This window comes from Moschus berezovskii, chromosome 15 (assembly GCF_049115385.1).
Source record: "Moschus berezovskii isolate FMDL1 chromosome 15, NW_MosBer_1.0, whole genome shotgun sequence".
In the NCBI taxonomy this organism is placed as follows: domain Eukaryota; kingdom Metazoa; phylum Chordata; class Mammalia; order Artiodactyla; family Moschidae; genus Moschus; species Moschus berezovskii.
In genome coordinates, this window is record NC_142474.1 from 8,751,694 (window position 1) to 8,764,751 (window position 13,058).

The following is a 13,058-nucleotide window of genomic DNA, read 5'->3' on the forward strand; positions in this document are numbered from 1 at the left end:
TGGGATCAACACACTGGGAGTGAGGGACCTGGGTCTCAGTTCAATCTCAGTTCATGACTTCCTGTGCAACCCTGAGGTCTGCCTCAGTTTCACCATCTGTAAAATGGGACTGAAAATGCCTGCCAGGCAGCGAGATGGCCCCAGTGAAATGTGGCCTACCAAAGTGTATTGTCAGTACCTAGAACATGGCATCTCCTTCATTCAGCAACTATTTCTTGAACATTTATTGAAAATATGTCTATATGCCAGGCACCATTCTAGGTCCTAAAAATGAAGCAGCACACGAGACAAAATCCCTGCCTTCATGGAGTTTACATTCTAGGGAGGGAAAACAGAAATTAAACAAATAAATAATATGATGAGGGTGGTAAGTGGCCAGCAGGGAGAAATAATGCAATCCCCACCAGAGTCTGGCCTTTGTTCTATTCAGTGCTGGACCCTTGGTGCCTGGCACATAGTAGGTATTCACATACACATGTTAGACAAAACAGGAGGAAATAAAGCAAGGTAGGAGTAGAAGCTGGGCTTTCCCAGGTAGCGCTAGTGGTAAAGAACCTCCCTGCCAGTGCAGGAGACCCAGGTTCGATCTCTGGGTCTGGAAGATCCCCTGGAGGAGGGAATGGCAACCCACTCCAGTATTCTTGCCTGGAGAATCCCCATAGACAGAGGAGCCTGGCAGGCTATAGTCCATGGGGTCGTCAAGAGTCAGACATGACTGAAGCAACTGAGCATAGCACAGCACAAGAGTAGAAGCTACCTTAAATAAGGTGGCTTAGGAAGGCCTCTGTGAAGGAGTCAATAGTAAGGAGGGATCTAAAGGAAGTCAGGGGTGAGCCATGCAGATAACTGCCCGAAGAATGATCCAAGTCCAAGAGACAGCAAGTACAGAGGTCCTGAGGCAGGAACAGGCTTGCGATGTTCAAGACCTTCTTATTTGGGGTGAGTGAGTGACAGGACTGGAGGACATATAGTCAGAGAGGTACTAAGGTCAGATTATGTGAGTTCCTTTTGAACCTGGAACAGGTCTGGGTTCACCCCCCGGCCTCAAGACTTTGACATCCCTTCCCTCAGTGGCCTCTGAAGGCAGACCCATTGGTATTTCCAGGAGTCCTAAATGGATTTAACAACCAGTGCAGCTCAGATAACCAGTCAGGACACTGATCATAAACCTGGAGTAGGACCCTGGGGCCTCTGCGGAGCCAGGGTTTCACCCATCAATGACTTGATTGTGTCAAAGTGGAGGTGTGCTGGTGGCTAAGCAGTAAAGAATCTGCCTGCCAAGATAAGAGGAGAAGGCAATGGCACCCCACTCCAGTACTCTTGCCTGGAAAATCCCACCGATGGAGGAGCCTAGTAGGCTGCAGTCCATTGGGTTGCTAAGAGTCGGACACAACTGAGCAACTTCACTTTCACTTTTCACTTACATGCATTGGAGAAGGAAATGGCAACCCACTCCAGTGTTCTTGCAGGGAGAATCACAGGGCCGGAGGAGCCTGGTGGCCTGCCGTCTCTGGGGTTGCACAGAGTCAGACACGACTGAAGCAACTTAGCAGCAGCAGCAGCCAAGATAGGAGACATGGGTTTGGCCCAGAAGGATCCGTGGCCCAGAAGGATCCCACATGCCGTGGAGCAACTGGGTCCATGCACTGCAACTATCGAACCTGTGTTCTAGAGCCCAGGAAGCACGACTTTTGTGCCCATGAGCGGCAACTGCTGAAGCCCTGGAGCCCATGCTCAGCGATGAGAGATGCCACTGCAGAGAGAAGCCCGAGCACTGCAACTAGAGAGCAGCCCCCTCTCCCAGCAACTAGGGAAAAGCCCACGCGGCAGCAAAGACCCAAGCACAGCCAAAAAAAAAAAAGTTAGGGGTGTGCTTGAGGGAGAGGCTGAGGTAACAGGGCAGGAATTGGGGGACTCAGAGTCACGGCTATTTAAACCTTTCTGGAAGTAGTCCGATATTTTAACAACTTTCACCACCAGTACTGCCCTGCCTGCTCATCATTGCTGTGGAGTCCTGAGCTGGGCCTAGGAGACACAAAGAGCCCTGGCTTGACCCCCTGACCTCACCAGGTTCACAAATCTTTCCAACCCAAGGGGCTGAAGGTTGTGCCCAACTACCCCTCTGTGATCGAGGGGTAGCAGGCTGGGTTGGCCACCAGGGTTCCCATCCGGTGTGACCCCCTGGTCCGAGCCCTGGGAGCCAGGGCGGTAGCAGCTTGCTGAGGTCAGCACAGGCAGGCAAGGGCTCCTTCTTTCAGCCCCCCAGCCCCTCCCCACAGTGTGCCAAGCCCCCTCCTCCTCACCGTATAAATATCCCAGTTGACAAACGGCTACCCCAACCCATCTGTTTCTTTGTACAAATTTGTAGCCAGTTTGGAAACGTGATTTATAAATATTGCTTTTGCAGCCAGGGATTGACACTGATGTATGTCAGGCCAGATGGATGGATGCAGTGCTGGGCACAGATCCCGCCTAGAAGGGTGGGGTCGGGGTCTGGGGTGGCCAGCGGCTTCCCCAGATGAAGCCAGCTGCTGCCAGGAGAGGAGTGAAGAGGGATGGGAATGAGGCTCAGGGATTTCCTCTTATGGAATGAAACAGTTGCAGGGACCAGAGTTCCAGAAACATATGGCTCCTGCGGCCAAAGACAGCAGCCCTGAGAAACAAATATCCCCTTTCTCCTCCTCTGTTCTTACTTGGGAATTTGAGGCTGAGCCAAAGCCAGCCACTCATTTTTCAAATCTGTCTACTTCTCAGTGCCTCCACAACCACTATTATTTCACATCTAAAACATACAACAGCTTCCTAACTGGTCTTCCACACCCACAGTTGTGTTTTAGATTAGAGGCACCCTTGCTTAGAAGGTAGGCTCCAAGAAGGCAGGGACTATGTCTGTCTTGTTCACTACTCTATCCTCAGGGGCGCGACTAATCCTGACTTCTTGTTGTTGTTTAGTTGCTAAGTCGTGTCCAGCTCTTTTGTGACCCCATGGACTGTAGCCCCCTAGGCTCCTCTGTCCATGGGATTTCCCAGGCAAGTATACTGCAGTGGGTTGCCATTTCCTTCTCCAAGAGATCTTCACGTCCCAGGGATCAAACCAGCATCTCCTGCATTGGCAGGCGGATTCTTTACCACTGAGCCACCAGGGAAGGCTTATCCTGACCTATCAGTTCAGTTCAGTTCAGTCGCTCAGTCATGTCCGACTCTTTGCGACCCCATGAATCACAGCACGCCAGGCCTCCCTGTCCATCACCAACTCCCGGAGTTCACTCAAACTCATGTCCATAGAGTCAGTGATGCCATCCAGCCATCTCATTCTCTGTCGTCCCCTTCTCCTCCCGCCCCCAATCCTTCCCGGCATCACAGTCTTTTCCAGTGAGTCAACTCGTCGCATGAGGTGATAGAGGGTGTTTAATTCTTATTTGCTGTTGAATGAAGGGATGATATGTCACTAGGTTGCTTCTTTGCCCACCAATCAGTGGCTCCCTATTGCCTTTAAGAAAATAACGCAATTCCTTACCATGGCCTCTAAGATTTTCTATAATGAGCCTCTGCCTCCCTCTCCAGCCTCTTCTTGACTTGCTCTAATCATCACCCTACCCCTCCAGTCACAAAAGACTGCTGTCAGCTCCTTGAGTTCCTATGCCTCTTCCAACCGCAGGACACTTGCATGGGCTAGTCCCTCTCCTAGAACTCATTGTTCAGGGTTCAGCAATAATATCATGTCTTCACTCAAAGAGTTCTCCCTGACCTCCCGGACTGGGTCAGGTCCTCTGTGAAATGCTCTTCCTATACTTTTCCTTCTTAGCTCTCCTCATGGTTTGCAATTGTAGACCAAACTGTGGGTTTATTTGATTAACATTTGTCTCTCGCATTATCACGTAAGAGCAGATCCAAGACTACGGTTGATTTAAGTCTTCATTATTTCCCTGCTATGACTAGCATGGTGCCAAGCACACAGTAGGTACTCAGTAAAGATTTATTGGATGCATGGATGGAGGGATAGATGAATGGATGGTTGAAGGACAGGTGGATGGATGGATGGATGGATGGATGGAGGTTGGGTGGACAGATGAATGTAAGACAGATAGCTGGATGGATGGATTGATGATAACATGGGCAGAAAGAAAAGAGAGCTATGCCACAAATTCACAGAACAAATTCAGACAAATCCCTTCTCTCTGAACCTCAACTTCCATGTATTTAAAATAATGGTACAACTCTTGATGTTTGTGAGGATTAAGCATTTCCACCCAGCCCTTGATGTGTTAAAAAAAATATGCAGTCAATACAAAGGAGTTCCACGCTATTCCTTTTACCCCTCATCTTGCTCTTCAGCCTTTCATCCTCAGGGGAAGGCAGATCTTGTCACAGCTGGCTTGACTGCCCTTTGACAGGAGGCTGGAGTTCAAGCCAGAGTTTGAGGAGCTGACCCAGAACCACCAGCTACCCTTAAAAGATGTGGCTCATCCAAGCATCATTCTTTCAGGCTGGCGCACTGCCAGGGAAGAGACAGGCACACGCTACCTTAACGCAGCGTGACGAGCGCTGTAACAGAAGTGTGTGTGGCACCTGCATGGTCAGAGCAGGGCGGGGGAGCCGTAAATCCTTCCTTCCCAGAGAAGCAGAGAAAGGAGGCCACAGAAAGGAGGTGACATTTAGCTGGAGCATGACGGATGAGGAATTTGCCCAGGCGAGAAGGTGGAGAGGGTGTTCCAGCTAGCGGGAACTTGGTGAATAAAGTCAGGGCAGCCTCAGCAGAGAGTGGGCGTGGGGTACAGCGTGTGGGGGTGGGGCACGAGAAAATTAGCCACCAGCATTCATGGAGAGTTTCTGCTTTGGGGGAGCTATTCTACGGGGCATGGGTGAACTATACTATTTCATCCTCACACCTGCAGGATGCTGTTTTCCTCAGTTTCGGATGAGAAAACCGAGGTCCCAGGAAGCTAAATGAGTTTCCCTAACTAGTACATGATCGACTCAGCCTTAGTTGTTAACATTTTAATGAAAATTTTCCAATATGTATAAAAGTAGAGAGAATCACACAGCAAACCCTTACATGGCCATCACGTGAGCTTCAACCCATGACCAGTCTTATTTCAGTCCGATCTCCAGGCTACTTCACAGATGTGCCCAAGACCACAAGTCGGCCCTTCCAAGGGTTCTTGGTTCCTGCTTTATGTCCATGGTGGGGAAGGCCAGGACAGGCACACTGAATGGAGTCCACGGAAGAGGCTGAGTTAACTGGGGACACAAAGCTGGGGAAGGGACCCAGGCTGCCAAAATCTGAGGTCAGAGAGACCTGCCTGAAGCCTGTGAACGCAGAGAGAAGGACTCAGGAAGGAAGCCTGAGCCCCTCACAGGAAGTGAGGCCCCTTTTGTGTGGCTGGCTGTCAAGGGTGGGGGCAACAGCCAGCAGCCAGGTGGGCTCTGAGTACTTCCACCAAAATGATGGGGGGCGGGCAGGGGGCAGTTCGTGATGGCCCGGCCCACACAGGGGAGGTGTGGAGGAGTCAGGAGGCCAGGGGAAGTGGGCACGTCTACACATTCTCTGCCCGCCCCCCGAGGCCCGACTGGCACTGCCGGCGTCAGCCTGCAGCAGGATGATGAGTATGACTCATGCGAGTTCACTGTCTTTTCTGGCCCCATGCATCCAAAGGAAAGAGACGGGTGAGGAGGCTTCGGTGCCCTGGGGCATCCTTATCAGGCCCCAAGGGTATGTCCCCAGCTCTCCAGGCTCAGCTCTGAAAGAGACCCCTGACAGCAAGTTCCCTCGGCCAAAGGCAGGTGCCAGTCGGAGTTCCCAGTCTTCTGTGATGACCCAGAAGTTGTCAGAGCTCAGAAAGCCACAACCCCAAGACCACAGGACCCCAGGGTCAGGATGCATTTGACAGCTGGGGTAGAATTTGGAACAACAACAAAAAAAAGGCTGTTGAGACACATGGCAAAAAAAAAAAAAAAATTGACATAGCCAGGGACAGGACCTTGGCCCAGCTGGGGACAGAATCTTGGAATAACTGGGGACAGGACCTTGGCCCAGCTGGGGACAGAATCTTGGAATAACTGGGGACAGGACCTTGGCCCATCTGGGGACAGAATCTTGAAATAGCTGAAAGCAAAACTTTGAGACAGCTGGAAAAAGAAACTTAGAACAGCTAAGGACAGAAGTAAAGGCTCGAGGGCTGGGGACAGGACCTTCAGGCAGCTGGGGGGCAGAACTGGGGGACATCAGGTCCGCTGGGAGACAGTAGCTGGGGGCAGAGTGAGGCAGATCCCAAGGTGGACTCGGGAGGGGCTGCGACGGGCAAGGCTGACCCCGAGTCGCTCGCCCCTCGCTTTCTCCGGAGCAGACAACACGGCCGCGGTGCACACGCAGCACGTGGGCTTCAACCGGCAGGAGCAGGACGTGTTCTTCCTGCCCATCCTGGTGGTGGACAGCGGGCCGCCCACGCTGAGCAGCACGGGGACGCTGACCATCCGCATCTGCGGCTGCGACAGCTCAGGCGCCATCCAGTCCTGCAACACCACGGCCTTCGTCATGGCCGCCTCCCTCAGTCCCGGTGCCCTCATCGCCCTCCTGGTCTGTGTCCTCATCCTGGTCGGTGAGTCGGCCCAGAGCCAGCCCCACCCTCCCGCCTGATTGGGCCCCGTCCTCGGGCCCCGGGTGTCCTTCCCCAGCGGCCCCCGTGGGGGTCTGACTTTACTGTCCGCATGAGGAAGGGCTGACTGGCTTGATGGAGCTCCAAGTTCTTCCCAGGATCCCCAGGCTGGGAAGCCTGACGTACTCAGAGCCTTCACAACAGGCGGAGAACTTCTCTAGCTCTCCGGTTTGCGGGGTGTCCATCTGGCAGGTTTGGGACTTGGTTTTACCATGATTGGGCTCCTCTGCCGTCTCACTGCAGCTTCTCCTTTGTCTTTGCATTTTTTTACTGGGTTTCAGCATCCTCTGGTCGATGGTTGTTCAATAGCTAGTTGCGATTTTGGTGCTCTCGCAGGAGAAGATGGGGGCGTGTCTTTCTACTCTTCCACCTTGAACCAATTGCCTGAGCTCCAAGCTCTAACCCGCAGCTCTTATAAGAAATCTCCTAAGTACTGAGCAGCAGCTTTGCCAGCTTCAGAAGGGGTCAGCACCCAGTGGAGACTAAGTTCAGCTGGCTCTACGTGGCCCGAAGTCTCCCCTAATTTTTAAAAGCCAAGCCTATGTTTTAAAGTTCTCTCATGTCTTTTGTCCTATTTTATTCTCTATGTAGGACTTTTAGTAAAAAGGGCTCTTGTGAACCATACAACCATGTAGCCAGATGTATCAACCCCATTTTTCAGATGACAAAACTGAGGCTTAGAGAGGTTAAGTGGCTTACAGAAGGGGACCCAGCTAGTCTTCTAACTGGGTCTTCCTTGAAATCAGGTCTTTTCAGCCTGTGTTTTCTGTTCCTTTAAGTACCCCACCTGCTGGGAAATCTGGGCTTCCCTGATGGCTCAGAAGGTAAAGAATCTGCCTGCAATGCAGGGGACTAGGGTTGGATCCCTAGCTCGGGAAAATCCCCTGGAGAAGGGAATGGCTACTCACTCCAGTATTCTTGCCTGGAGAATCCCATGAACAGAGGAACCTGGCGGGCTGCTGTCCACAGGATCGCAAAGAGTCAGACACGACTGAGCAACTAATATGTTCACTTTTTTTCACTGCTAGAAATTTAAACTGGGGGCAAAATCTTGGGGCAGCTGAGGTAAAATCTTAAGGTATTCGGGGAGGGGGCAAAATCTACTCTAGTATCAGTTGCACCAACAGCCACTTGAACCCCCAAAGTGTCCCCAAGGAAGAGGTCCAGTTTCAGGAGCTCAACTAGACCCAGTGGCCAGTGCCGCCTCTCGCTGTCAAAGCAGAAGGGCTTCACCTCAGCCCTGACCTCTGGACTTCACAGAACAGTCAAAGCTGGAGGCGCTCAAAGAAGGGCCAGATGGCAGGCAGATCCCAGGTTTGCTCGGTTCCCTGGGAGATTCAGCTGCCTCCTACGCCTCACCATCCGCCCCTGGGACCTGCAGAGGCCCTGGGCAGGCCCCTCCTAGCTAGGAGGCTCCCCCTCCACCCCGCTCTCTCCTGTCCTCAGCCCATGGCTCAGAAACCCTTTTTCCAGAGGGTGCACTTTACAGCGGTTTCATTTTCCGAGGCAGTGCAAACAAATTTCTGCCTAATTGCCCACAAACGAAGAAAGTGCACATCAGAGCTGTAAAGGTGACGGGCGGAATCGCTGATCAGGCCTGGCACATCTGTCGCCCGCCGCCCGCGCTCCCCACCATCTGCTCTCACGGGCATCGCCCTCCGCAGCTCAGGCCTCCAGCTCCGGAAGCCATCCATCCATCTTCCCCACTTCTCTCCTGACGCCTTTCCTCCCTCCCGACCTGTCCCCAGGTTCCCCCCCTCCTTCCCTGTCATGGGCCACCTTGTTAGGTCGTGAGCCAGCAGCCTGCCCCATGGCCCTCGCAGCTGGTTCTGGCCCCTGGCCTAGCCCGAGCTGTTTGGAGAAGCAAGAAAAATCCCATGCCTGACATGATACCCAGCGCATCTCTGTCCATTCATCTACCCAGCCATCCATCTAATTCTCTGTTTGCTCATCAGTTCCCAGTTTATCCACCCATGAGCCCCACCCCCATGTGCTCAATTATTCTAGGCACTGGGATTCATCAGTAAATGAAAGAGGCAAAAAGCCTCGAGTCACTGGGAAGTTGGGTTTGCCATTGCTGAGGCGGGGAGACAGGGTGGGAAGGAGGAAAGATTATTATTTCAAATTTCAACAGGTTAAGTTTGTGATTCTTCTGGTCACCCCCTGGGACTTGTTGGGGCGGAAACTGGATGGACAATCTAGGTTTCAAGGGAGAAGTCCAGGCTGGAGGCTGCAGTATGGGAGCTGTCAGCCTCTAATTGGAATTTAAAGCCATGAGACAAGGAAAGCGCCAAGAAAGAGGATGTGGATAAAGGACCAAGGACTGAGTCCTGGGACATCTGATGCTATGAAATCAGAGAGGGGACTTCCTGCCCCTGGTGGTCCAGTGGTTGGGACTCTGTGCTTCCAAGGCAGGGGGTGCGAGTTCAATCACTGGTCAGGGAACTAGGATCCCACATACGGCATAGCCAAAAAAAAAAAATTTTTTTTTAAATAAAAGAAGTCAGAGAGTAGAGGAGAAGAGAAGCTTGCTTAGAAGGTTGAAGACAAGTTATCAGTGAGGTGGGAGGAGGAAGGGCACGCGGAGTCCTTTCTGACAGTTGAAGAAAGCCAAGAAGGGACGATTCATTCATTCTCTCAACCTTGCAACACCCAGGTCTCCAGCTAGTTCTTCAGTCATTCATTCAACAAGCATAGTTCTCATGCTTATTGCGTGCCAGGCACCCTGCCAGGGGAACATGGCCCGAGTCCTCCAGGGCAGTTCAGAGTGTGGATTTGAGGTGAGATGAGACCAACATATGGCAGGGTCTGTGCTATGAAGGAGCCGTGGCTTTCAGACCTGAGTTGCCTGGGCATCACTTCGAAGCCTTATCGAAACAGACCCAGTAGATCTAGGGCATAACCTAAGAACCTGCATTTCTAACAAGTTCCCAGGAGGTGCCAATGCTGCTGATCCAGGGACCCAAGCAGGGCGATAGAAAGGAACCCTCACCAGGGAAGCTTGGGGGTGATGGTGCTGAACCCGGCCTGGAGCTCTCAGACAAGGGCTCCTGCAGGACGTACCTGGATCTGAGACCCAGAGGGCAAACAGGGTGATCAGGGCCTCTGGAGTGGACAGAGAAGGACAAGGGTGAGAGAGAGGTCAGGGTCAAGGACATTTCATTCCCCCAAACCTCAGCTACCCTCTTTCCACCCACCAGCCCCCAGAGACCTCACAGGGATGTATGTTCATAGAGTTGAGGATGAAGACCTCAGAGGTTGGGTCCAGTCCTACAACACATATGAAATCTCTTAACACCAGCTCTCTGTCCCCACCCCAGGGGTGGTGTAGCCTTGATTTGCACACCTCCCGAGATGGGCATCTCACTACCTCTCCAGATAGCCAGCTCTGTCCAGGCTGTGAGAAAAGTATTTCTGCACAGAAATCTAGGAAACCTGCATGAGCTTTCAGGCTGAACCAGCCCTGCTGGGCATTAGAAGGGTGGTCCACGGACCGCCCTGGGTGGGGCTGGGCCCTCACGGCACCCGCTTCTCTCTGCCGGGCAGTGCTGGTGCTGCTGATCCTCACCCTCAGGCGCCACCACAAGAGCCACCTGAGCTCGGACGAGGACGAGGACATGCGGGACAACGTCATCAAGTACAACGACGAGGGCGGCGGCGAGCAGGACACCGAGGCCTACGACATGTCGGCGCTGCGGAGCCTCTACGACTTCGGCGAGCTCAAGGGCGGCGGCGGCGGCGGCGGCGGCGGCGAGGGTTCCGCAGGGAGCGCGGGGAGCCCCCAGGCGCGCCTGCCCGCGGAGCGCCACTCGCTGCCGCAGGGGCCGCCGAGCCCCGAGCCGGACTTCTCGGTGTTCAGGGACTTCATCAGCCGCAAAGTGGCGCTGGCGGACGGGGACCCGTCGGTGCCGCCCTACGACGCCTTCCAGACCTACGCCTTCGAGGGCGCGGACTCGCCGGCCGCCTCGCTCAGCTCGCTGCACAGCGGCGGCTCGTCGGGCTCCGAGCAGGACTTCGCCTATCTCAGCGGCTGGGGCCCCCGCTTCCGGCCCCTGGCCGCCCTCTACGCCGGCCACCGCCCGGACGACGAGGCCCCGGCCTCCTAGCCCGCCCTCCCTGCCGCCCCGGACCCGACTGCACCCCCAGGACAAAGCACGTCCGTCCCCTGCTTCACCCCTTCCCAAACCTCCCACCCTCCCAGGGCGGCCAGGAGTGGGGCCACGAGAGCGGACCCTCCAACGGCATCCCTCCCCGAGGGGGTGGGCAGCTTTCTTTCGCCCAGAGGTGCGGGAATTAGGATCAACATCACGAAAACTCCTCTGAGAACGGGCGCCGCTTGGCTCTGGGGGTTACACAGAGAGAGGGGTGGCGTGGGGCGTGGCTCCCTCCTGGCTTGGGGGAGAAGCCGGAGGGAATGCTGCCGAAGTGCCCCGCCTTCCCCAGGTATTCCCCCATCAGAGTTAAGAGGAAAGAAGGGCTGTTCATTTACTAAGCGCCTACTGTGTACTGGGACTGTGCAGAGACCGTCTTAGTCGTCATGGAAACCGCGAGGTGGAGCCCTGACAGTAACAGATGGGGAAAGCCCCCCGCCCCCAGAGCACTGGCTGGGACCTGTCCAAGGACACCTGGCCAGTGTGCTGTGGAGCCACGGCCCTTACTGGCTACCTGGCCTTGGGCAGGTTACCTCCCTTCTCTGGGCCTCAGTTTCCTCCTGTGTCAAATGAGGCAAATTAGCAGAACCTACCTCGAAGAGTCCTGAGGATAAAAAGGTTTTGTATGTGTCAAGTGGTTAGGACAGTGCCTAGCACATAGTAGGTGTTCAATAAATGTTAGCCTTTGATACTATTATTCTTTTTGTCATTATTAGAAGCCAGGCGTGTCTGTCTCCCAGGTCTGAGCTCTCTCCCCACTTTCTGTATATTTCTAAGGAAAGAGAAAAGGTGCTCTTGCTCTGAATGGAGGATTGGGGACATAGGGACATTCCCAGTGACTGGAGTTTCAGGCAGCACTGAAACAAGACATTGGGCAGGGGTGCCAAGAGAGGACAAGGTGGGCAGCTCCAGGACTTAGATCAAGTGGAAGGGCTGCTGGGAGATGGAGGAGTTGAAAGCCACTGGGTGCGATGAGGACCTGCAGTTCCCCAGCCATGGACCCCAAGTTAAGGACCCCAGGGCTAAGTCATCTCTAAGAGCCTCCAGTTCTAAAACCATTTGATTATAAGATACAAGTAATTTGCCCTCAGACCCTTGTCCCCAAGCGATTCATTTGTTCCACATTGACTGGCTGTGAATTCCAGCTCCTGCTAGGTAGGCATCCTTCATTGAGGTCCTCACCTGCTGAAGCCTCAGTTTCCTCATCTGTAAAATGAGGCTAACGATAATCCCTTCCTTAAGGGATTGTTAAGAGACTTAAAGGAAATAAGGAATGTTAAGTTCTGATCTCAGTGCCTTTCTGCCACATTGAAAGTGCTCAATAAATGCTCACTTGCTTTTTTCTTTTAACCTCCCAGGGAGTGTTCATTCATTCCCTCCACATTTGCCAAGGTCCACTGTGACAGATGCAGAGAGAGTCATTCTGTCCTGAGTGAGTGCCCTTACCTGTATTATCTCATCTAAGTTAGATACTGTCAGCCTAGTTCACAGATGAGAAAACTGAGGCTCAGAGAGTAGTAACCCATGCAAAGTCATTAATATACAGAGCATAAGTAGTTCCTTCCTTCCAGTAACTTCCAACTTGGGGAGGGGTGCGGGGGGCCAGAAGCAGCCAGTAACAATGCATTGGGTAAACACTGTAGCAGAATCAACAGAAAAAAAAAGCTGCTGGAAACACTGAAGAAAGATTGAATAGGTCCCAGAGGAGGTGACTCCAACCGGATCTTGAAGAATGAGTCTGAGATGTATGACATAGCCGAGCAAGCAAGAGCATTCCAGGCAGAGAGGAGAAGAGCATCCTCGAAGACTGGTGTTGGGGAGTGGCAGGAAGCATGAGGCAGCTTCAGGAGTGATGTGCGGTCCCCAGGGCTGGACCACCGGGTGGAGGAATAGTGAGATGTGAGTGGGCAAGGCTGGTAGGAGGCCAGCCGGGAAAAGACCTTGAAGGCCAAGCTAAGAAACGGTGCTCTGGTCAACTTGACCATGTATCCTAAAGTCCACTGAGGGGTGTGGGGCATTGGGACTCTCATCCATGTGGGAGCCCTGGTAACTTGCGGACCACTGAGAAGACGTGATCCTCTCCCTCACCCAGTTGTGTGCCCCATTCTCACCTACAGAATCCCAACAGTTCTCAGGTTGGCATTGCCATCACCATTGTGGAGAAGGTAACTGAGATCCAAATCCAGAGAGGTAAAGTGACTGGCTCAGGTTCACCCAGCTGGTGGGGAGAGAGCTGAAACGACTCAAGACC

At 53.4% G+C, this 13,058-nt stretch overlaps 1 protein-coding gene across 1 annotated transcript in view; it reads left to right on the top strand.

The window, feature by feature from the left end:
• CDH22 (cadherin 22) overlaps nt 1-10,762 on the top strand; it is a 77,464-nt gene extending 66,702 nt beyond the window's left edge. The window contains exons 10-11 of the mRNA XM_055425965.2: nt 6,348-6,599; nt 10,203-10,762. Coding sequence (XP_055281940.2) covers nt 6,348-6,599; nt 10,203-10,762 — 812 coding nt within the window. The remainder of the gene's footprint in view (nt 1-6,347; nt 6,600-10,202) is intronic.
• Nucleotides 10,763-13,058: the final 2,296 nt, after the last annotated feature.